The 23,241-nt window shown below is 37.6% G+C and overlaps 2 protein-coding genes across 2 annotated transcripts; both read left to right on the top strand.

Annotated features, from left to right (window-relative positions):
- Positions 1-18,357: 18,357 nt before the first annotated feature.
- LOC130590270 (uncharacterized) lies at positions 18,358-20,856 on the top strand. Its single transcript, XM_057392336.1, has one exon. It carries the CDS (start codon positions 18,358-18,360, stop codon positions 20,854-20,856), a length of 2,499 nt encoding a protein of 832 aa, XP_057248319.1.
- A 7-nt stretch (positions 20,857-20,863) lies between these two features.
- LOC130590269 (uncharacterized) lies at positions 20,864-21,955 on the top strand. Its single transcript, XM_057392334.1, has 2 exons — positions 20,864-21,338; positions 21,474-21,955. Exons 1-2 carry the CDS (start codon positions 20,864-20,866, stop codon positions 21,953-21,955), a joined length of 957 nt encoding a protein of 318 aa, XP_057248317.1.
- The last annotated feature ends 1,286 nt before the right edge of the window (positions 21,956-23,241 follow it).

Below are 23,241 nucleotides of genomic sequence, written 5' to 3'. Positions count from 1 at the left end.
GTGAAAGCAAAGGAGATGAAGCAACTTCATCAGCAAATTCGAACCAGAATAGAGAAGGTGAATGAAGCATACAAGGTTCGAGCAAACAAGCACAGGAAGGAAGTTCTTTACAAGCCAGGTGATCTAGTGTGGTTACATCTAAGGAAGGAAAGATTTCCTACAAGGAGGAAGAACAAGCTAATGCCACGAAGTGATGGTCCTTTCAAAGTGCTAGAAAAGATCAACAACAATGCATACAAGATAGAATTGCCAGATGAAATGGGAAACATCTCAGCTACATTCAATGTTGGTGATTTAGCTCCATATCTTGCAGATGATTCAGAGTTACAAGAAGACCTTTTCGAACCTGAGGAGAATGATGCAGGAGCATCTAGTTCAAGCAACCAAGGTCTTCTTCTACATGATCAAAAGGAGAACATGGTAAAGGAGTTCAATTTCTAAGCCTAACTAGCTCGGTTTATTCTAAAACCTTACTTAAGCAACTTGATTAGGCTAATCCTATGTTAATCTCTACTTAAGCAAGATTATAATACTTAATGACACCTTAAACATCATTATGTATTGTAATCAAGTTTAGTAAGTGATTAGTAGCCTAAGTACATGCTTAAGTTATGTTAATCATGCTTTAAGAGTTAAGCTAGTAATAAGCTCATGTAATCCGGTTTTGTATAAGCTAGTTTAGGAATGATTTTTGCTGCTTTTGGTTGCCACCACCTACTGATTTGAAGCCTTGGGAAGTGAAGAGCCCATATGAAGTCACATGGGCAAGGAGAGCTCCATCCAATAGAAAAGAAGCTTCAAGGCAAGGAATGCTTCTGCCCAGCTCCAGCGTCCACTCTAGCTTCCCTTTGAAGCTTTTGGGCAACCATCATTTCTTCTACAAATTGTACAAGCTTTTGAGGAGTAATAGTTTAATATGTTTACTTTAGTATCCAATTGGTAGTTTTACTGTTTTGTAACTTCCAATAGAAATCTAAGCTAGTTTGTAGGAGGTGTGCTGGACAATTTGTAATTGTTGTTTCATGTTTTTTATTAGCTTAGTTGGCATAGCTAGGGAAGTCCAAATCAGCCGAAATTTGGACACAATGTAAACAAATATGTTAGCTTTGCTGTCTTTTTGGAATTAAGTCATTTGAATGAAAATTGAAAGAGTTATACTCAAAACCTTAAGCTGTGTGCTTATTGTTCCTATCGGTCAGTTTAGACCATTTACAAATCTTTGCTTAATTCTATCACTTAATCGTTGAATTAGTGATTGAAACTCAAAGTGGATGCAAGTTAGAAGCTTATTGTTAAAACTTGATCTTAGTTTGGTGGTAATTGGGTTGTGAAAGTGGTGGTTGTTCAATCTAATTGAACCGGTTTGATACAAACGTTTATGTTCTCTTTCTTTGTTCCTGTTTCTTTCTTTGAATGCTCTTGAATGCTTAATCAATATGTTTCACTTTTTTTAGTTGTTCAATGATATAGGGGTCCTATTATGTTTGTGAGTCTAATTCCCTCAAACTAGGAGTGAATGTGTTTTAGTTTAATAATTCGAGTGCATTGCATTGAATTTACAAATTGGGGGTTGTGTCAATCCTAATAGAGGTTAATAAAAGATCCACTAGTTCTCGAGCTAACAACAAAGCCTATTCAATATAAAGATTCAATCTTTATGCCCTGTTTCATATAAAGTTCGAATCTTTCACCAATTCAATATAAAGATTCAATCTTTATGCCCTATTTCATATAAAGATCGAATCTTTCAACAAGTACAAGGGGATCCGGGTGTTTTGAGACTTGTTATTGATTTTACTATCCACGAACACATCATTTGGTTTATAATTCTTATTTTAGTTGTTGAAAGATATAAGGGTCCTATTATGTTTGTGAGCCTAATTCCCTCAAATGAGGTGTGTGTTTTAATTCAAAAATTCGAGTGCATTGCATTGAATTCACAAATTGAGGGTTGTGTGGATCCTAATAGAGGTTAATAAAAGAACCTTTAGTTCTCGAGCTTACAACTAATGCCCTATTTCATATAAAGATCGAATTTTTCAACAATTCAATATAAAGATTCAATCTTTATGTCCTATTTCATATAAAGATCGAATCTTTCAACAAGTACAAGGGGATTCGGGTGTTTTGATACTTGTTATTGATTTTACTAACCACGAACACATCTTTTCCTTGATAATTCTTTTTTTAGTTGTTGAATGATATAGGGGTCCTATTATGTTTGTGAGTCTAATTCCCTTAAATTAGTTGTGAATGTGTTTTAGTTTAACAATTCGAGTGCATTGCATTGAATTTACAAATTGATGGTTGTGTCGATCCTAATAGAGGTTAATAAAAGATCCATTAGTTCTTGAGCTAACAACAAAGCCTATTCAATATAAAGATTCAATCTTTATGCCCTATTTCATATAAAGATTGAATCTTTCAAAAATTCAATATAAAGATTCAATCTTTATGCCCTATTTCATATAAAGATCGAAGCTTTCAACAAGTACAAGGGGATTCGGGTGTTTTGAGACTTGTTATTGATTTTACTATCCACGAACACATCATTTGCTTTATAATTATTTTTTTAGTTGTTGAATGATATAGGGATCCTTATATGTTTGTGAGTCTAATTCCCTCAAATCAGGTGTGTGTTTTTTATTTCAACAATTCGAGTGTATTGCATTGAATTTACAAATTGACGGTTGTGTTGATCCTAATAGAGGTTAATAAAAGATCCTCTAGTTCTCGAGCTAACAACAAAGCCTATTCAATATAAAGATTCAATCTTTATGCCCTATTTCATATAAAGATCAAATATTTCAAAAATTCAATATAAAGATTCAATCTTTATGCCCTATTTCATATAAAGATCGATCGAATATTTGAACAAGTACCAGGGGATTCGGATGTTTTGAGACTTTTTATTGATTTTACTATCCACGAACACATCATTTGCTTTATAATTGTTTTTTAAGTTGTTGAATGATATAGGGGTCTTGTTATGTTTGTGAGTCTAATTCCCTCAAATCAGGTGTGTGTGTTTTAATTCAACAATTCGAGTGTATTGCATTGAATTTACAAATTGAGGGTTGTGTGGATCCTAATAGGGGTTAATTAAAGATCCTCTAGTTCTCGAGCTAACAACAAAGCCTATTCAATATAAAGATTCAATCTTTATTCCCTATTTCATATAAAGATCGAATCTTTCAACAATTCAATATAAAGATTCTATCTTTATGCCCTATTTCATATAAAGATCGAATTTTTCAACAATTCAATATAAAGATTCAATCTTTTTGCCCTATTTCTTATAAAGATCGAATCATTCAACAAGTACAAGGGGATTCAGGTGTTTTGAGACTTTTTATTGATTTTACTAACCACGAACACATCTTTTGCCTTATAATTCTTTTTTTAGTTGTTGAATGATATAGGGGTCCTATTATGTTTGTGAGTCTAATTCCCTCAAATTAGGTGTGTATGTGATTTAATTTAACAATTCGAGTGCATTGCATTGAATTTACAAATTGAGGGTTGTGTGGATCCTAATAGAGGTTCATAAAAATTGCTCTAGTTCTCAAGCCAAAAACAAAGCCTATTCAATTTAAAGATTCAATCTTTATGCCCTATTTCATATAAAGATTGAATCTTTTAAAAATTCAATATAAAGATTCAATCTTTATGCCCTATTTCATATAAAGATCGAATCTTTCAACAAGTACAAGGGGATTCGGGTGTTTTGATACTTGTTATTTATTTTACTAACCACGAACACATCATTTGCTTTATAATTATTTTTTTAGTTGTTGAATGATATAGGGGTCCTATTATGTTTGTGAGTCTAATTCCCTCAAATTAGGTGTGTATGTGTTTTAATTTAACAATTCGAGTGCATTGCATTGAATTTACAAATTGAGGGTTGTGTGGATCCTAATAGAGGTTCATAAAAATTGCTCTAGTTCTCAAGCCAAAAACAAAGCCTATTCAATATAAAGATTCAATCTTTATGCCCTATTTCATATAAAGATCGAATCTTTCAACAATTCAATATAAAGATTCAATCTTTATGCCCTATTTCATATAAAGATCGAACCTTTCAACAAGTACAAGGGGATTCGGGTGTTTTGAGACTTGTTATTGATTTTACTAACCACGAACACATCTTTTCCTTGATAATTCTTTTCTTAGTTGTTGAATGATATAGGGGTCCTATTATGTTTGTGAGTCTAATTCCCTTAAATTAGTTGTGAATGTATTTTAGTTTAACAATTCGAGTGCATTGCATTGAATTTACAAATTGATGGTTGTGTCGATCCTAATAGAGGTTAATAAAAGATCCATTAGTTCTTGAGCCAACAACAAAGCCTATTCAATATAAAGATTCAATCTTTATGCCCTATTTCATATAAAGATTGAATCTTTCAAAAATTCAATATAAAGATTCAATCTTTATGCCCTATTTCATATAAAGATCGAAGCTTTCAACAAGTACAAGGGGATTCGGGTGTTTTGAGACTTGTTATTGATTTTACTATCCACGAACACATCATTTGCTTTATAATTATTTTTTTAGTTGTTGAATGATATAGGGATCCTTATATGTTTGTGAGTCTAATTCCCTCAAATCAGGTGTGTGTTTTTTTATTTCAACAATTCGAGTGCATTGCATTGAAGTTACAAATTGAGGGTGTGGATCCTAATAGAGGTTAATAAAAGATCCTCTAGTTCTCGAGCTAAAACCAAAGCCTATTCAATATAAAGATTTAATCTTTATGCCCTATTTCATATAAAGATCGAATCTTTCAACAATTCAATATAAAGATTCAATCTTTATGATACATATTGATTAAGCATTCAAGAGCATTCAAAGCAAGTAATAAGAACAAAGGAAACAAAGAACAATCGGATGTATCTAACCGGTTCAATTTGATTGAACAACCACCACTTTCACAACCCAATTACCACCAAACTAAGATCAAGTTATAACAATAAGCTTCTAACTTGCATCTACTTTGAGTTTCATCCACCAATTCAATGATTAAGTGAAAGAATTAAGCAAAGATTTGATAAAAGGCCAAACTGACCGTAAAGAGCAATAAGCACACAGCTTAATGTTTTGAGTGTAACTTTCTCAATTTTGATTCAAATGACTTCATTCCAAAAGGATAGGAAAGCTAACATATTTGTTTACATTGTGTCCAAATTTCGGCTGATTTGGACTTCCCTAGCTATGCCAACTAAGCTAATAAAATACATGAAACAACAATTACATTCTGCTCAGCACACCTTCTACAAACTAGCTTAGATTTCTATTGGAAGCTACAAAACAGTAAAACTACCAATAGGATACTAAAGTAAACATATTAAACTATTACTCCTCAAAAGCTTGTCCAATTTGCAGCTCAAATGATGATTGCCCACAAGCTTCAAAGATGAGGTAGGCTGGACGCTGGAGCTGGGCAGAAGGCATACCTTGCCTTGAAGTCTTCTTCTTTCATTGGATATGGCCTTGGTTGCCCATGTGATCTTCATATGGCTTCCTTCACTTCCCAAGGCTTCAAATCAGTAGGTGGTGGCAACCAAAAGCAGCAAAAATCATTCCTAAACTAGCTTACACAAATCGGATTACATGAGCTTTTACTAGCTTATCTCTTAAAGCATGATTAACATAACTTAAACATGTACTTAGGCTACTAATCACTTACTAAACTTGATTAACAATACATAATGATGTTTAAGGTGTCATTAAGTATTACTAATCTTGCTTAAGTAGAGATTAACATAGGATTAGCCCTAATTAAGTTGCTTAAGTAAGGTTTTAGAATAAACCGAGCTAGTTAGGCTTAGAAATTGAACCTCCTTTACCATGTTCTCCTCTTGATCATGTAGAAGAAGACCTTGGTTGCTTGAATTAGATGCTCCTGCATCATTCTCCTCAGGTTCGAAAAGGTCTTCTTGTAACTCTGAATCATCTGCAAGATATGGAGCTAAATCACCAACATTGAATGTAGCTGAGATGTTTCCCATTTCATCTGGCAATTCTATCTTGTATGCATTGTTGTTGATCTTTTCTAGCACTTTGAATGGACCATCACTTCGTGGCATTAGCTTGTTCTTCCTCCTTGTAGGAAACCTCTCTTTCCTTAGATGTAACCACACTAGATCACCTGGCTTGTAAAGAACTTCTTTCCTGTGCTTATTTGCTCGAACCTTGTATGCTTCATTCACCTTCTCTATTCTGGTTCGAATTTGCTGATGAAGTTGCTTCATCTCCTTTGCTTTCACTTCAGCTTCTTTGCTACTATGTGCTTCAATAGGAAATGGAAGTAAATCAATAGGACTTAAAGGATTAATCCCATAATTTACCTCAAATGGTGAATGTTTAGTAGCATAAGTTGGTGATCTATTGTAAGCAAACTCAGCATGAGCTAGCTTTAGATCCCAATCCTTCTGAGACTTGTTCACAAGTGTCCTTAGCAGCATAGTTAATGTCCTGTTGGTCACCTCAGTCTGGCCATCAGTTTGAGGATGAGCAGTAGTACTAAACAGCAACTTAGTACCTAAAAGCTTCCACAAGTTCTTCCAGAAATAGCTAAGAAACTTTACATCTTTATCAGAAACAATAGACTTAGGAACTCCATGAAGTCTAATTATTTCTTTAAAGAACAAATCAGCAACATGAATAGCATCATCAGTTTTATTACAAGGAATGAAATGAGCCATTTTAGAGAATCTATCTACTACCACCATAATTGCATCTTTCTGTGATGGAGGACCATCTACACATGATACACATGATCCGAATATGGTAGCTTTGACAATGCATGAAGTCCTAACTTCTTTGGTTCCTTCTATGATCCTTGTTGAGTCCTTGATTAGTTATGTTCATTAGTTTCCTTTATTAAATTGTCAAGTTGTAAAGAGTCCTAGTGTAGTTGGAGTCTTTGTTTCTTTTGCTTTTGATATTTTCGAATGATCTATTTAGGACAAGTTGTTGTTAGTTGAGTCATGTAAAAACACATTTGAAGTGCTAGAGAAGTTGTTGCACGCCTACATGGTCAGCTACTAGCAAAGAAGATCATGCCTTAAATATAGGAACCACTTCCTAGTTCAAAGGCGCCACATTCAAAGAGGAGAGCAGCCACGCCTTTGAAGGTGTTTGTTCCTATTTTCGTGGCCTTGAATTCCAAAGGCATGCTGATCAGTTGGGGAGCATTTTTCTCCACGTTCTTCTACATGGTTTAAAGGAGATCATGGCTTAGTTCATGTAGATCATAGCTTAGTTTATTTTCGTTATTTTATTTATGTCAAAAAAATCAGAAAATGGCTTGTAAGACTTGTATATATACTACGGAATTCAATGAGAAGATAATCAAGTTTTATGACCAAAATACATGTGTGTATTAACCTTTGCTTTTCTTTGGCGTTTCTTGGATTAGAAACTTATAAGAAATTCATTCTTTGCTTAATTAACATTGGCACGTTAATTTGTGACCTTAGGAAGTTCTAATTTCATTGAGTGGTGTTTCTGTATCTCTTTGAAACTAGAATACACGCCCAAGTTGAGGGAAGCTTCGGTTTCTCCCTTAGCTTGTTTCTATCTCTTCTTTGTATGTTCCTACTTGCATGTACGAGCATACATCATCTTGGTATCAGAGCTAAGCTCATATCCTACCTATTTTCATTCCCCAATCAACCCCAAACTCATCCCCAAACACGTCCCAAACCATCACCACAAACCGCAACCCAAAACCCTACCTAAGCAGCTCTAATTGATAATCCTAGCAATGGAGGAAGGAGATCAACCCCCTAGTGGTTGGCGTGAGACTATGAGATTATTAGAGGAGGAAAGGAGGGAAAGTAATGCTCGAATGGCATTACTCCAAGATCAAGTGAGACAACTTTCAGTTCGGCTCACTAGGCAAAGGGGTGATGATGATTCGGAAGGTGAAGCTAGTGATGCTACTTTGTTTCCCAGGAGACATAACTCTCGACCATCCAATGATATCAAGGTAGACATACCTGATTATGATGGCAAACTCGACACTGATGAGTTTGTAGAGTGGTTAAGAACCGTGGAGAGGGTTTTTGACTATAAGCAAGTACCGGAGGACAAGAGAGTCAAGTTGGTTGCATTGAAACTTCGAAAGTATGCATCAACTTGGTGGGCTAGTGTTTGTAGTAAGAGAGAACGCCAAGGTAAGGAGAAGGTGCGTACATGGGATAAGATGAAAAAGCTCTTAAAACAAAAATTCCTACCTACTTACTATGTGCAAGAGAACTTTGCAAAGTTCCATCACTTGCAACAAGGTTCGAATTCTGTCGAAGTCTATGCTAGGGACTTTGAAGCCTACCTCATGAAGTGTGAAGTACATGAGGATGAACCTCAAACATTGGTGAGGTTCCTTGGAGGTTTGGACCCCAAGATCGCCAACATAGTGGAACTCCACCACTACTCTACCTTAGAAGAACTTATTCTTCTTGCTCACAAGGTGGAAAAACAACACAAGCCTAAAGGTAAAGGTGAGACCTCACGTCCCTTTACCAAAACCATCCCCTTCATCCCAAAGACTCCTCAATCAAACGTATCTAAACCCCCCTATCTTACCCCTTCTACTCCAAGTACATCCAAAGCTGGGAGAAGATGCTTTAGGTGCCAAGGATTGGGCCATATCGCATCCGAATGCCCTAACAAGAAAGTGGTGACTTTGATGGAATACAATGCCTATCAAGGAGATGACGAAGAGGAGAATGAGGAGGAGAATGAGGATTGGCAAGGAGATGTTAAGGAGGAAGAAACATTCGGCCCTGATGAAGGAGAATGTTTGGTGGTTCGAAGAGCCTTAAGTAGCAATGTTGATCATGAAGAGCTAAGGCAACGAGAGTCCATTTTTCATACAAGGTGCACCATTGGAGGCAAGATTTGCACGTTGATTATAGATGGAGGGAGTTGTACGAATGTTGCTGCTCAAACAATGATTGACAAGCTCAAGCTTCCAACAACACCTCACCACGCCCCTATGTGATTCAATGGCTCAATCAAGGTAAGGGTATACAAGTTTCAAATCGTGTACTTTTATCTTTTAGTATTGGAAGTTATAAGGAGGAACTATGGTGTGATGTGATCCCTATGGATGCATGTCATGTACTCCTAGGGCGTCCATGGTTGTTTGATAGAAGGGTCATTCATGATGGTTATAAGAACACCTACTCTCTCACCAAAGACCACAAAAAGATAACCCTCACCCCAATCCCTTCCTATTCAGTTACAAAAATCCATTCCACAAAAGAAAAATACCATTCCCTCACAACCTTACTCCAGTCCGAATACCATGAATTAACCCATATGCGTGATATGATGTTGCACACCACAAAAGAAAAAGCCAAAGACAACACCACCCTTACCCACCCAATGCTTACGCCCTTACTTACCAAATACAAAGATGTTTTTCCCCACGAAATTCCCCATGGCTTGCCACCAAAACGTGACATTCAACATAAGATTGATTTCATTCCTGGAGCAATGTTACCAAATAAGCCAGCTTATAGGTCTAACCCTAAAGAAACTGATGAAATTAGAAAACAAGTAGAGGACTTGTTGTCTAAAGGTCTAATTAGGGAGTCTTTAAGTCCATGTGCTGTCCCTACTTTGTTGGTGCCTAAGAAGAGTGGAGAATGGAGAATGTGTGTGGATAGTAGGGCAATAAACAAAATCACCATCAAATATAGGTTTCCTATTCCTCGTTTGAATGATTTGTTGGATGATTTGAATGGTTCGAAATTGTTTTCCAAGATTGACTTGAGAAGTGGATATCACCAAATTAGAATTTGTGAAGGTGATGAATGGAAAACAGCATTCAAAACCAAAGAGGGCTTGTATGAGTGGCTTGTTATGCCCTTTGGTTTGTCTAATGCACCTAGTACATTCATGCGCTTAATGAACCAAACTATGAAACCTTTCATTGGCCGTTTTGTAGTTGTTTATTTTGATGATATATTGGTGTATAGTAAGAATGAACAAGAACATGTTAATCATTTGCAAAATGTGTTCGAAGTCTTGAGAAAGGAACGGTTATATGGCAATTTAGAGAAGTGTCATTTCTTCTCTAGTAGCGTGATCTTCTTGGGATTCATTGTCTCAAGTGAAGGCATTCAAGCTGATGAAAAGAAAGTGCAAGCCATCAAGGAGTGGCCTACTCCTACCTCTATGCAGCAAGTTCGAAGTTTTCATGGTCTTGCATCCTTCTATAGGAGGTTTGTGCGCAACTTTAGTGCCCTTATGACTCCTATCACTGAACTTACAAAGCTCAAGAAGTTTGAATGGAATGAGCAAGCTCAAAGAGCCTTTGAAGAGGTAAAGAATCAACTTACTACTGCTCCTATATTAGCCTTGCCTAATTTTAATGAAGTTTTTGAAGTTGAGTGTGATGCCTCCGGAGTTGGCATTGGTGCTGTCCTTTCACAAAATGGGCGTCCTATAGCCTATTTTAGTGAAAAATTGAATGAAGCCAAGAGGAAGTACTCCACTTATGACAAGGAGTTTTATGCATTGGTTCGAGCTCTAGATCATTGGCGCCACTATCTCATTGCTAAGGAGTTTATACTCCATTCTGATCATGAGGCGCTTAAATTCATTCAAAGCCAACACAAGCTTCAACCACGCCATGCTAAGTGGGTGGAATTCCTTCAAACATTCCATTTCACCATCAAACATAAGGCCGGCAAAATGAATAAGGGAGCTGATGCACTTTCAAGAAGGTACCTGCTTTTGACTTCTTTAAATCCTAAAGTTGTTGGATTAGAGTTGTTAAAAGAATGTTACAAGAATGATAAAGATTTTGGTGTTATGTTCGAAAAATGCCATAATCATGCTGTTGGAGAATTCTATCTCTTGAAGGGGTTTCTTTTCAAAGGAAATCAACTATGCATTCCAAGATCAAGTGTACGAGAATCCTTGATTAAAGAGTTTCATGAAGGAGGTCTTGCTGGTCACTTTGGCATTGAGAAGACAACCTCATTGGTTGGTGAACACTTTCATTGGCCAAAGCTAGCACGAGACGTCGACTTCTTAATTAAGAGATGTTTAGCTTGTCAAAAGGCTAAAGGACATTTGTTGCCGCAAGGATTATACATGCCACTCCCAATTCCTCAAGCTCCATGGGAGGATGTGAGCCTTGATTTCATTGTTGGACTACCTAAAACTCGAAACCATAAAGATTCAATCATGGTGGTAGTTGATAGGTTTTCTAAAATGGCTCACTTTGTTGCTTGTCATACTACTTATGATGCTGTAAATGTAGCTAACTTGTATTTCAGGGACATAGTTCGAATCCATGGCATTCCTAAGTCTATGGTGAGTGATAGAGATTCGAAGTTCCTTAGCCATTTTTGGCTCACTTTATGGCGAAAAATGGAACCAAGCTGAAGTTTAGCACTTCTAGCCACCCTCAAACCGACGGTCAAACGGAGGTCACCAATAGGACTCTTGGCACCTTGCTTCGAGCCCTAATCACCAAGAAACCAAGCCAATGGGAAGAGTTGTTACCCCACGCTGAATTTGCATTCAATAGGGTGCCTAGCAAGACTACTGGTCTTAGTCCCTTTTACATTGTCTATGGCTTGGATCCTTGTACTCCCTTAGACCTTGCTCCTTTTCCCACCACCACAAAATATAGCCATGATGCCAATACACGAGCCCTTGAAATCAAGCAACTCCATGAGCATATACGTGAGAAGATTGCGAAAGCCAATGCACGTGTGAAAGAAAGAATTGATAAGAAGAGGCGTGAAGTGTCATTCCAAGCAGGAGACATGGTGTGGATTCATCTCCGGAAGGAACGATTTCCATCCAAAAGGAAGTCCAAATTGAGTCCAAGGTCCGATGGTCCATTCAAAGTGCTCGCAAAAGTGAATGATAATGCTTATAAGGTGGAACTTCCGGATGACTATGGAGTTTCGGATACTTTTAATGTTGTTGATTTGAGTCCTTTCTATGAGGATGATGAACTTTTGCCAAGTTTGAGAGCAAACTCTTCCAAAGAAGGGGAGGATGATGGAGGACCATCTACACATGATACACATGATCCGAATATGGTAGCTTTGACAATGCATGAAGTCCTAACTTCTTTGGTTCCTTCTATGATCCTTGTTGAGTCCTTGATTAGTTATGTTCATTAGTTTCCTTTATTAAATTGTCAAGTTGTAAAGAGTCCTAGTGTAGTTGGAGTCTTTGTTTCTTTTGCTTTTGATATTTCGAATGATCTATTTAGGACAAGTTGTTGTTAGTTGAGTCATGTAAAAACACATTTGAAGTGCTAGAGAAGTTGTTGCACGCCTACATGGTCAGCTACTAGCAAAGAAGATCATGCCTTAAATATAGGAACCACTTCCTAGTTCAAAGGCGCCACATTCAAAGAGGAGAGCAGCCACGCCTTTGAAGGTGTTTGTTCCTATTTTCGTGGCCTTGAATTCCAAAGGCATGCTGATCAGTTGGGGAGCATTTTTCCCCACGTTCTTCTACATGACTTAATGGAGATCATGGCTTAGTTCATGTAGATCATAGCTTAGTTTATTTTCGTTATTTTATTTATGTCAAAAAAATCAGAAAATGGCTTGTAAGACTTGTATATATACTACGGAATTCAATGAGAAGATAATCAAGTTTTATGACCAAAATACATGTGTGTAACCTTTGCTTTTCTTTGGCGTTTCTTGGATTAGAAACTTATAAGAAATTCATCCTTTGCTTAATTAACATTGGCACGTTAATTTGTGACCTTAGGAAGTTCTAATTTCATTGAGTGGTGTTTCTGTATCTCTTTGAAACTAGAATACACGCCCAAGTTGAGGGAAGCTTCGGTTTCTCCCTTAGCTTGTTTCTATCTCTTCTTTGTATGTTCCTACTTGCATGTACGAGCATACATCATTCTGCCTTTGAGTTCTAGGTAGAGCAACAATGAAATCCATGCTCACATCTTCCCATGGTTGAACTGGAACAGGTAGAGGCGTGTAAAGCCCTTGATGAAAGGAGCTTTTAGCCTTCTGACATATAGAACATCGAGCTAGAATAGCATGAACATCTCCTGCAAGTTTCGGCCAGTAGAAGTGTTCCTGCAATACATCAACAGTTTTGTTAATGCCAAAGTGTCCTGCTAGTCCTCCTCCATGAACCTCCTTGATTAGCAAATCCCTTAATGAGCATTTAGGGATACAAAGCTTGTTGTTTCGAAAAAGAAAGCCATCTTGCAATGAATAAGCTCCATGAGATCCTTCTTTGCATGCTTCTACAATAAAGAGAAATCTGGATCATCATAATACAAGTCTTTAAGATGGCTAAAGCCAAGCACACGAGCCTCCATAGAGAAAGCATAGAATGCCTCCTTGATAAAGCATCTGCAACAATGTTAGAAACTCCAGTTTTATATTTTGAAACAAAATCAAAGGACTGAAGGAATTCCACCCATTTTGCATGTCTTGGACTGAGCTTATGTTGTCCATTTATGTACTTCAAAGCCTGATGGTCTGAATGTAACACAAACTGAGCTGGTCTGAGATAATGAGTCCAATGAGTCAAGGCACGAACAATAGCATAGAACTCCTTATCATAAGTGTTGTAGTTGAGTCTGGACTGATTAAGCTTTTCACTGAAATAGGCTATGGGGCGCCCTCCTTGTTGTAAAACAGCTCCAATGCCTACACCACTTGCATCACACTCCACTTCAAACACTTTCTTGAAATCAGGTAAGGCTAGAACAGGAGCCTTACTAAGCATGTTCTTCAATTGATCAAATGCCTCTTGTGCTGCAGGAGTCCAAATAAAGGACCCTTTCTTGATACCTCAGTCAATGGCGCCAAGATGGTGCTAAAGTTCTTGATAAATCTCCTGTAAAAAGAAGCTAAACCATGGAAACTTCGAACCTCAGTGATAGATTTAGGAACTGGCCATGACTTGATTGCTTCCACCTTAGATTCATCCATAGAAATGCCATTAGATGACACTATGAATCCAAGAAATGTCACACTTGAAGTAAAGAACTCACACTTCTCCATCTTTGCATACAGCTTCTTTTCCCTTAGTTTAAGGAAAACCTTCTTGAGATGCATTAAATGTTCCTGTTCACTTTGACTATATACAAGAATATCATCAAAATAAACAACAACAAAGATACCAATGAAGGGTCTGAGTACCTCATGCATAAGCCTCATGAAAGTACTAGGAGCATTTGTCAAACCAAATGGCATCACACGCCACTCATACAAACCACTCTTAGTTTTAAAAGCTGTTTTCCATTCATCACCCTCTTTGATTCTAATCTGATGGTAACCACTCCTCAAATCAATCTTCGAAAATATAGTGGAACCATGTAATTCATCAAGCAAATCATCAAGTCTAGGTATTGGATACCTATACTTCACTGTTATGTTGTTAATAGCACGACAATCCACACACATTCTCATGGAACCATCCTTCTTAGGAACCAAAATGACAGGTACAGCACATGGACTAAGACTTTCTTGCACAAATCCTTTAGCTAACAACTCACTAACTTGTTTTTGTAACTCCTTAGCTTCTTCAGGATTACATCTATAAGCTGGTTTATTAGGTAAAGGGGCGCCAGGGTTAAATCAATTTGGTGTTCAATTCCTCTACTAGGGGGTAAACCACATGGAAGATCAATAGGAAAAACATCACCAAACTCCTTCACTAAAGGTCTCACCATTTCGTGCACTTCACTAATGTTTACATCATTTTCATCCAATAACAACAACAAATACATAACCTTCCCCTTTTCTACAGCTTTATCAAGTTGAGGTTTAGAAAGGATTAAGGTTTTTTTGTTTTGTGTTTTAGGTGAGGTTGTTTTAGGCTTAAGATGATTCGGCCATGGGCTAGGACTAAGTACAATTTTCTTCTTGTTATGCATGAAAGTGTAAGTATTAGTCCTCCATTATGCAAAGTTTCTTTATCAGATTGCCAAGGTCTACCTAAGAGTACATGACATGCATCCATAGGTAATACATCACATAAAACTTCATCTTTATAAGAATCACCAAAAGAAAAGCTAATTAAAGCTTGTTTTGTTACCTCCACACAATTGCCATCATTAAGCCAATGAAGCTTATATGGTTTTGGATGTGAGAAAGTAGCATGATTGAGCTTGTCCACCATAGAAGATGAAGCAACATTGGTGCAGCTCCCTCCATCAATGATCATCGAACATATCTTCCCTCCAATCAAGCATTTTGTTTGAAAGATTTGATCCCTTTGAGAAGGAACCAATTCAGCTTCTTTGGCATGAAGAACTCTTAGAACAAGGCTTAAATGATCACCTTGAGTCACCTCTCCAACCTCCAAAGCTCTCACTTTCGGCCTCCTCTTCAGTTCCTCTTCTTGATTTTCCTCCTGTTCAAGTGATTCTTCAATGTTTTTAATGTCAATTAAAGTCATTACTCTTTTATTAGGACATTGAGCTTGATAATGACCATAACCATGACACTTAAAGCATTTTACATCTGATTTTTTTGAGGTTTCATTCACTATTCCTTCCCTTTATCAACTACTTTCAATCCGCCACTCTTAGGGGTGTAAGGAGATGTGTATGGTGTTTTAACATTAGAAACTCCCTTAGAATAGGTAGTTCCTTCACAAAAGGTTTCTTCTTCTTCTCCTTAATGTGTTTTTCAACTTTAAGAGCTAACTTAAAGAGTTCATCTAAGGTAGAATAAGGATGTAACTCCACCTTCCTCCTAATGTCTTTTTCTAAGCCTCCTAGAAATCTAGACATTGTTTGCTCTTCTCTTTCTTGTACATCTAACTTCATTAACAACTTTTCAAACTCATGGATGTAATGTTCTACCCCTTTATGGTCTTGACAAATTTCGGCCAATTGATTATACAAATCAAGGGTGTAAGTGGATGGTAAAAACTTCTCCCTCATTTTCTTTTTTAGCTTACTCCAACTCTTGATTTTAGGCTTTTGTTTTCTAGTTCTAGCTAACACAACATTTCCCACCAAAGGGATGCATACCCCTTTAGTTTAGCTACAGCAACTTTGAAAGATTTTACATCATCATACTCCTTAAGTTCAAAGATTCGATCACACCTTGAAACCCACTCCAAATAAGCATCTGGATTAAGGTTTCCATCAAACTCAGGAACCTCTAACTTAATGTCTCTAAAATCATCTTTCTTTTGTGGTTTTCTTCTAGTTCTTGAAGATTCAGAAAGAACCTCCTCACTACTATCATAAGCTACACCTTCATCCTCCACATTTTCTCCCCTTAAAGGTCCTCTAAACCCTTCTCTTACCACTGTCATCAAATTAGCCATTTGTTCACTTAAAGTGGCTATTTGATTCTCCACTCCTACCAACCTTGCTTCACTCAAGTTCATACCCCTTCTAAACTGATTTTCTTCACCTCCACTCATGTTAGATTCAATCTCAACAAGAATAGGCTAGAAAGAAAGAAAAGAAGTGTGTTTGGCTTAGAATTAGGTCCGGTTTTAGGGGGGGATTGTGTTTGAGTTTTGTATGTGAGTTTAATGTGTTTAAGGGATGAATTAGAATGCTCTTAACCAACCTACAGCTCTGATACCAAATGATACATATTGATTAAGCATTCAAGAGCATTCAAAGCAAGTAATAAGAACAAAGGAAACAAAGAACAATCGGATGTATCTAACCGGTTCAATTTGATTGAACAACCACCACTTTCACAACCCAATTACCACCAAACTAAGATCAAGTTATAACAATAAGCTTCTAACTTGCATCTACTTTGAGTTTCATCCACCAATTCAATGATTAAGTGAAAGAATTAAGCAAAGATTTGATAAAAGGCCAAACTGACCGTAAAGAGCAATAAGCACACAGCTTAATGTTTTGAGTGTAACTTTCTCAATTTTGATTCAAATGACTTCCTTCCAAAAGGATTACAAAGCTAACTTATATATCTACCTTGTGTCCAAAAATCAGCTGATTTGGACCACAAGAGCTACGCCAACTAAGCCAATAAAATACATGAAACAAAAATTACAAACTGTTCAGCACACTTTCTAAAAACTAGCTTAATTCCCTATTGGAAGTTACAAAACAGACGAACTACCAATGGAATACTAAGTAAACATATTAAACTATTACTCCTCAAAAGCTTGTCCAATTTGCAGCTCAAATGATGGTTGCCAAAGCAGTAAGCTGGACGTAACTGGCACTTGTTCCTGTTGTAGATGGTGACGAGGCTGCGCCACCATTAAGGTTGCCAAGGATACTAAGCTAATTCATTTAGTTGGTGATTGTATCTTCCTTCTTAAACTTGATGAGTTAAATGCTTCTTTCATGGAAGTCTTTAATTTGATTCATTAAGTCCTCATTTTCATTGTTGTTCTTTTGTTTAAATAAGTTAGCAATAGTATAGTTGAGTCCTTAAATCCATAGGAATGTCGTGTGTTTTCTTTGAGTACTTTCATTATTTTATGTAGTTGTTTCGAGTTGTATTCGAATTTTGTATTCGATTTAAATCCATAGAGTCCTTGTACGAATTATTAGCTTAAGTTGTAATGAAGCAAGAATGAAGAAGCTAAGGAAGCACGTCCAAGTTACACGTGATGATGGCTGAATTATAGGAGTTGGTTACACTCCTTGATCACACGTTCAAAGTACAACAAACTGCCCTATCTTCAAGGCGTGCAAGAGTGGATGAGGAAGTGCGTGAATGGCAGCAATAAAATAGGAGAAGGTTGTTTCCTTGCACGTTGATAACTAGCCGTTGTGGCTTGGTGGTTATTTGTTTAGTTGGACCACTCTTCTCAAAGCCATGATTCGTACATGTAATAGTGGATAGTTATTTGTTATTTTTCTTTTGTTTAGAAAATCAGAAAATTAAGTTGTAACAAGTCCTATTTATATTTGGACAAAGTGAATGGAAAGGACATGACTTTTATGACTTAAAACGTGAGTTTTTATTTTGCTTAATACTTTGCATTCTTGGATTGGAATCAAGTGTTTAGTGCCTATGCTTAACTAACCTTAGCAAGTTAGTTTGTGTTCTTAGGACCTTTTAGATTGCTTGGTGGTGTGACTTATCCAAGTAGTTTAGAAGTTGCTATTCAATCAAACTTGTGGATTCAAGTCATTGATTGTCTAATTCTATCATATTCCGTCCTGGCTCAGTGCCATGCTCAGTGCCACACTCAGTGCCACTGCTAGTCGAAACCTTTAAACTTGTATACTTCGAGTGTTACTCCAATTATACAACATCTTGGTATCAGAGCTAAGCTTAAATCCTACCCATTTCAATCATCATTAAGCCCCAAACACATTCCCCAACAATCCCAAACACAAACAATCCATTTCAAAAATTATCCTAACTATGGAAGATGATGCAAACCCACCACCAAACTGGCGTGAAACTTTGAGATTAATTGAAGAAGAAAGGAGGGAGAGTGATGCTAGAATGGCATTGCTACAAGACCAAGTAAGACAACTCTCAATTCGACTTCAACACCAACGTGAAGGAGGTGAAGATTCGGATGATGCAAGTGAAGTAACTTTGCGCCCTAGAAGGTTCAATCCTCGACCTTCTAATGATATTAAGGTTGACATACCTGACTATGATGGCAAGCTTGATCCTGATGAGTTTGTTGAATGGATTAGAACTATTGAGAGAGTGTTTGATTACAAGCAAGTTCCGGAGGATAAAAGAGTGAAACTTGTAGCCTTGAAATTAAGGAAATATGCATCCACTTGGTGGGCGAGCATATGTGCCAAAAGAGAAAGAATGGGAAAGGAGAAAGTAAGGAGTTGGGAGAAGATGAAGAAACTTCTCAAACAAAAATTCTTGCCAACTTACTATGTGCAAGAAAATTTCTCAAAATTCCATCATCTGAATCAAGGAAGTAAAACAGTTGAAGAATATGCAAGGGAGTTCGAGGCTTACATCATGAAATGTGATGTCTTGGAGGATGAACCTCAAACACTAGTGCGATTCTTAGGAGGTTTAGACCCTTCTATTGCAAATGTGGTTGAGTTGCATTCTTACTCAACCTTAGAAGAGCTAGTTCTGTTGGCTCACAAAGTGGAACGTCAAAACAAAAACAAATCCAAAGGTAAATGGGACTCTTCTCGTACCTTTACTAAACCTACCCCCTATTCTAAACCAAACACCACCCTTTCTAAACCAAACACTCCCTACTCTTCTAAGCCACCCCAAAAGAATGAAGTCAAACCTACTGTGCCAAATACACCCCGACGGTGCTATAGATGTCAAGGATTAGGGCACATTGCCTCTGAATGTCCTAACAAAAAGGTCATAACTCTTGCGGAGTATGAAGCCATAGAAGAAGGATACGAAGAGGAGGAAGAGGAGGAGAATATGGAGGAGGAAGAAGAGGGACGTTACATTGGACCTGATGATGGTGAATGTTTAGTGGTTCGAAGAGCTCTTAGTGGTATACCTACTAATGAGGAACAATTGCAAAGAGAGGCTATCTTTCACACGAGGTGCACCATAGGAGGCAAAGTTTGTTCCTTAATCATAGATGGAGGCAGTTGCACCAACGTAGCCTCACAAACCTTGGTTACTAAGTTAAACCTACAAACTAATCCTCACCCTAACCCATATGTCATACAATGGTTGAATCAAGGAAAAGGAATACATGTTTCTTCACGTGTATTATTAGCTTTCACCATTGGAAAGGAGTATAAGGAAGAATTGTGGTGTGATGTTATCCCCATGGATGCGTGCCATGTTCTATTGGGAAGACCTTGGATGTTTGATAGAAAGGTAATACATGATGGTTACAAGAATACTTATGCTTTTGTGAAGAATCAAAAGAAGATTGTCCTAACCCCTTTATATCCACGGCACAAAGAACATACCAACAATCCAACCAAAAATCCAGTATCCCTCACCACCCTCATCAAATCATCTTACCATGAATATGAGTCATTCCAAGAGCTCATTTTGAGTGGTTTAGATCAAACCCCTCATCCAAAATCCGAACCACAACACCCTTTGCTGACCCCTTTGCTCAATCAATTCAAACATGTTTTTCCACAAGAAATACCCCCTGGCCTACCCCCTAAACGAGACATCCAACACAAGATTGACCTTATTCCCGGAGTTAGCCTACCTAATAAACCTGCTTATAGGACAAATCCTAAAGAAACCGAAGAGATAAGGAGGCAAGTGGAGGAATTAAAGGTGAAAGGCTTGATTAGGGAGTCACTTAGTCCTTGTGCTGTCCCTACATTACTAGTACCTAAGAAGAATGGTGAATGGCGTATGTGTGTTGATAGTAGGGCCATCAACAAAATCACTATAAAGTATCGGTTTCCTATTCCAAGATTGAATGATCTTCTAGATGATTTACATGGTTCGAAAGTCTTTTCAAAGATAGACCTAAGGAGTGGTTATCACCAGATTCGAATCCATGAAGGGGATGAGTGGAAGACGGCCTTTAAAACAAAAGAAGGATTGTATGAATGGCTAGTCATGCCATTTGGATTGTCAAATGCACCAAGCACATTCATGAGGTTAATGAACCAAACTTTAAAACCTTTTCTTGGTCGATTTGTAGTGGTGTATTTCGATGACATTTTGGTGTATAGCAAGAATGAATTGGAGCATGTTGATCATTTACACCAAGTGTGCGAAGTTTTGGAGAAGGAACAACTCTATGGAAACCTTGAGAAGTGTCATTTCTTCTCAAATCAGGTTGCCTTTCTTGGCTTCCTTGTTTCACATGATGGCATTGAAGTAGATGAAAAGAAGGTGCAAGCCATTAGAGAATGGCCAGTTCCAAGTTCCATCCAACAAGTAAGAAGTTTCCATGGCTTAGCTTCCTTTTACAGGAGGTTTGAGATTTAGTACTCTCATGGCCCCTATCACTGAGATTACTAAACTTAAGCAATTTGAGTGGAGTCATCAAGCACAAAAGGCATTTGAAGAGGTTAAGCTTCGACTCACCACAGCCCCTATCTTGGCCTTGCCTAGCTTCGAAGACATTTTTGAAGTAGAATGTGATGCTTCTGGAGTTGGTATTGGTGCGGTCCTTTCTCAAAGTGGACGCCCCATAGCCTACTTTAGTGAGAAATTAAATGAAGCAAAGAGGAAGTATTCTACCTATGACAAAGAGTTCTATGCTCTTGTGAGGTCTCTTGACCATTGGCGACATTATTTGATTGCAAAAGAGTATCAATTTGATATGACAGAGGCTCTCAAATACCTACAAAGCCAACAAAAACTTCAGCCACGCCATGCCAAGTGGGTAGAATTCTTGCAAGCCTATCATTTTGTCATCAAGCATAAATCCGGAAAGATGAACAAGGGTGCTGATGCTTTGTCCGAAGGTATTTACTACTTACTTCCCTTAGAAATCGAGTCATTGGATTGGAAGTATTAAAGGAAGTATAGATGATCCAGATTTTGGTGAAATATTTGCAAAGTGTCAAGATCATGCTCATGAGACTATCATATCTATGAAGGTTTTCTATTCAAAAACAAGAGACTATGCGTGCCTAAACATAGTGTAAGAGAATCTCTAATCCGAGAATTTCATGAAGGTGGCCTAGCTGGACACTTTGGTATTGAGAAGACCTATACCTTGGTGAGTGATTACTTCTTTTGGCCTAGAATGGTGAAGGATGTCGAGTACATTGTTAAAAGGTGTGTAGCTTGTCAACACGCCAAAGGTCACTCTCTTCCTCAAGGTCAACATCTACCCCTTCCTACCCCACAAGCCCCATGGGAAGACATTAGCCTTGATTTTATCACGGGACTTCCTAGAACAAAACACAACAAAGATGCTGTGATGGTAGTAGTTGATAGATTTTCAAAGATGGCTCATTTTATCCCTAGCCATACTACTCATGATGCGGTTCAAACAGCTCTTTTGTACTTCAAAGAATGGTTCGTTTGCATGGAGTGCCAAGGAGCATGGTTAGTGATCGTGATACTAAGTTCCTAAGTCATTTTTGGCTTACATTGTGGAAAAAGATGGGAACCAAGTTGAAGTTTAGCACATCATCTCACCCACAAACTGATGGACAAACCGAGGTAACTAATCGAACCTTGGGAACATTACTACGAGCCCTAGCCACTAAAAGTCCGAGACAATGGGAAGACATGCTACCCCATGCGGAATTTGCATACAATAGGGTACCACATAAGACCACTGGAATGAGTCCTTTTGAAATTGTGTATGGGATCAATCCATGTACTCCTCTTGATTTAGCTCCCCTTCCCATTCGAGAGAAATTTAGTAAAGAAGCTGATGAGCGTGCTAAAGAGATAAAGAAGCTTCATGAACTTGTGAGGACAAGAATCATGCGTGCCAATGAAAAGATCAAAGAAAGAATTGATAAAAAGAAGCATGATATTCAATTTTCTCCCGGAGATGGTATGGATTCACCTAAGGAAGGAACGTTTTCCTTCTAAAAGGCGTTCCAAGTTAAGTCCTAGAACAGATGGTCCCTTCAAAGTTCTTGAGAAGATCAATCCCAATGCTTACAAGATTGAATTACCAGGTGACTATGGTGTTTTTCTTCTTTTAACATTTCGGACCTTAGTCCATTTTATGAAGATGAAGGTGATCTTCCAAGTTTGAGGTCAAACTTTTCTCAACAAGGGGAGGATGTTGTAGATGGTGACGAGGCTGCACCATGAAGGTTAAGTGATAAGCAATTCATTTAGTTGGTGATTGTATCTTCCTTCTTAAACTTGATGAGTTAAATGCTTCTTTCATGGAAGTCTTTAATTTGATTCATTAAGTCCTCATTTTCATTGTTGTTCTTTTGTTTAAATAAGTTAGCAATAGTATAGTTGAGTCCTTAAATCCATAGGAATGTCGTGTGTTTTCTTTGAGTACTTTCATTATTTTATGTAGTTGTTTCGAGTTGTATTCGAATTTTGTATTCGATTTAAATCCATAGAGTCCTTGTACGAATTATTAGCTTAAGTTGTAATGAAGCAAGAATGAAGAAGCTAAGGAAGCACGTCCAAGTTACACGTGATGATGGCTGAATTATAGGAGTTGGTTACACTCCTTGATCACACGTTCAAAGTACAACAAACTGCCCTATCTTCAAGGCGTGCAAGAGTGGATGAGGAAGTGCGGGTGAATGGCAGCAATAAAATAGGAGAAGGTTGTTTCCTTGCACGTTGATAACTAGCCGTTGTGGCTTGGTGGTTATTTGTTTAGTTGGACCACTCTTCTCAAAGCCATGATTCGTACATGTAATAGTGGATAGTTAT

This window comes from Beta vulgaris, unplaced genomic scaffold, assembly GCF_026745355.1.
Source record: "Beta vulgaris subsp. vulgaris cultivar EL10 unplaced genomic scaffold, EL10.2 EL10_2_Chr_UnSca1, whole genome shotgun sequence".
Lineage (NCBI taxonomy): Eukaryota > Viridiplantae > Streptophyta > Magnoliopsida > Caryophyllales > Amaranthaceae > Beta > Beta vulgaris.
Note: the sequence above shows the minus strand (reverse complement) of the source record. Positions and strands in the feature narration are given on the sequence as shown.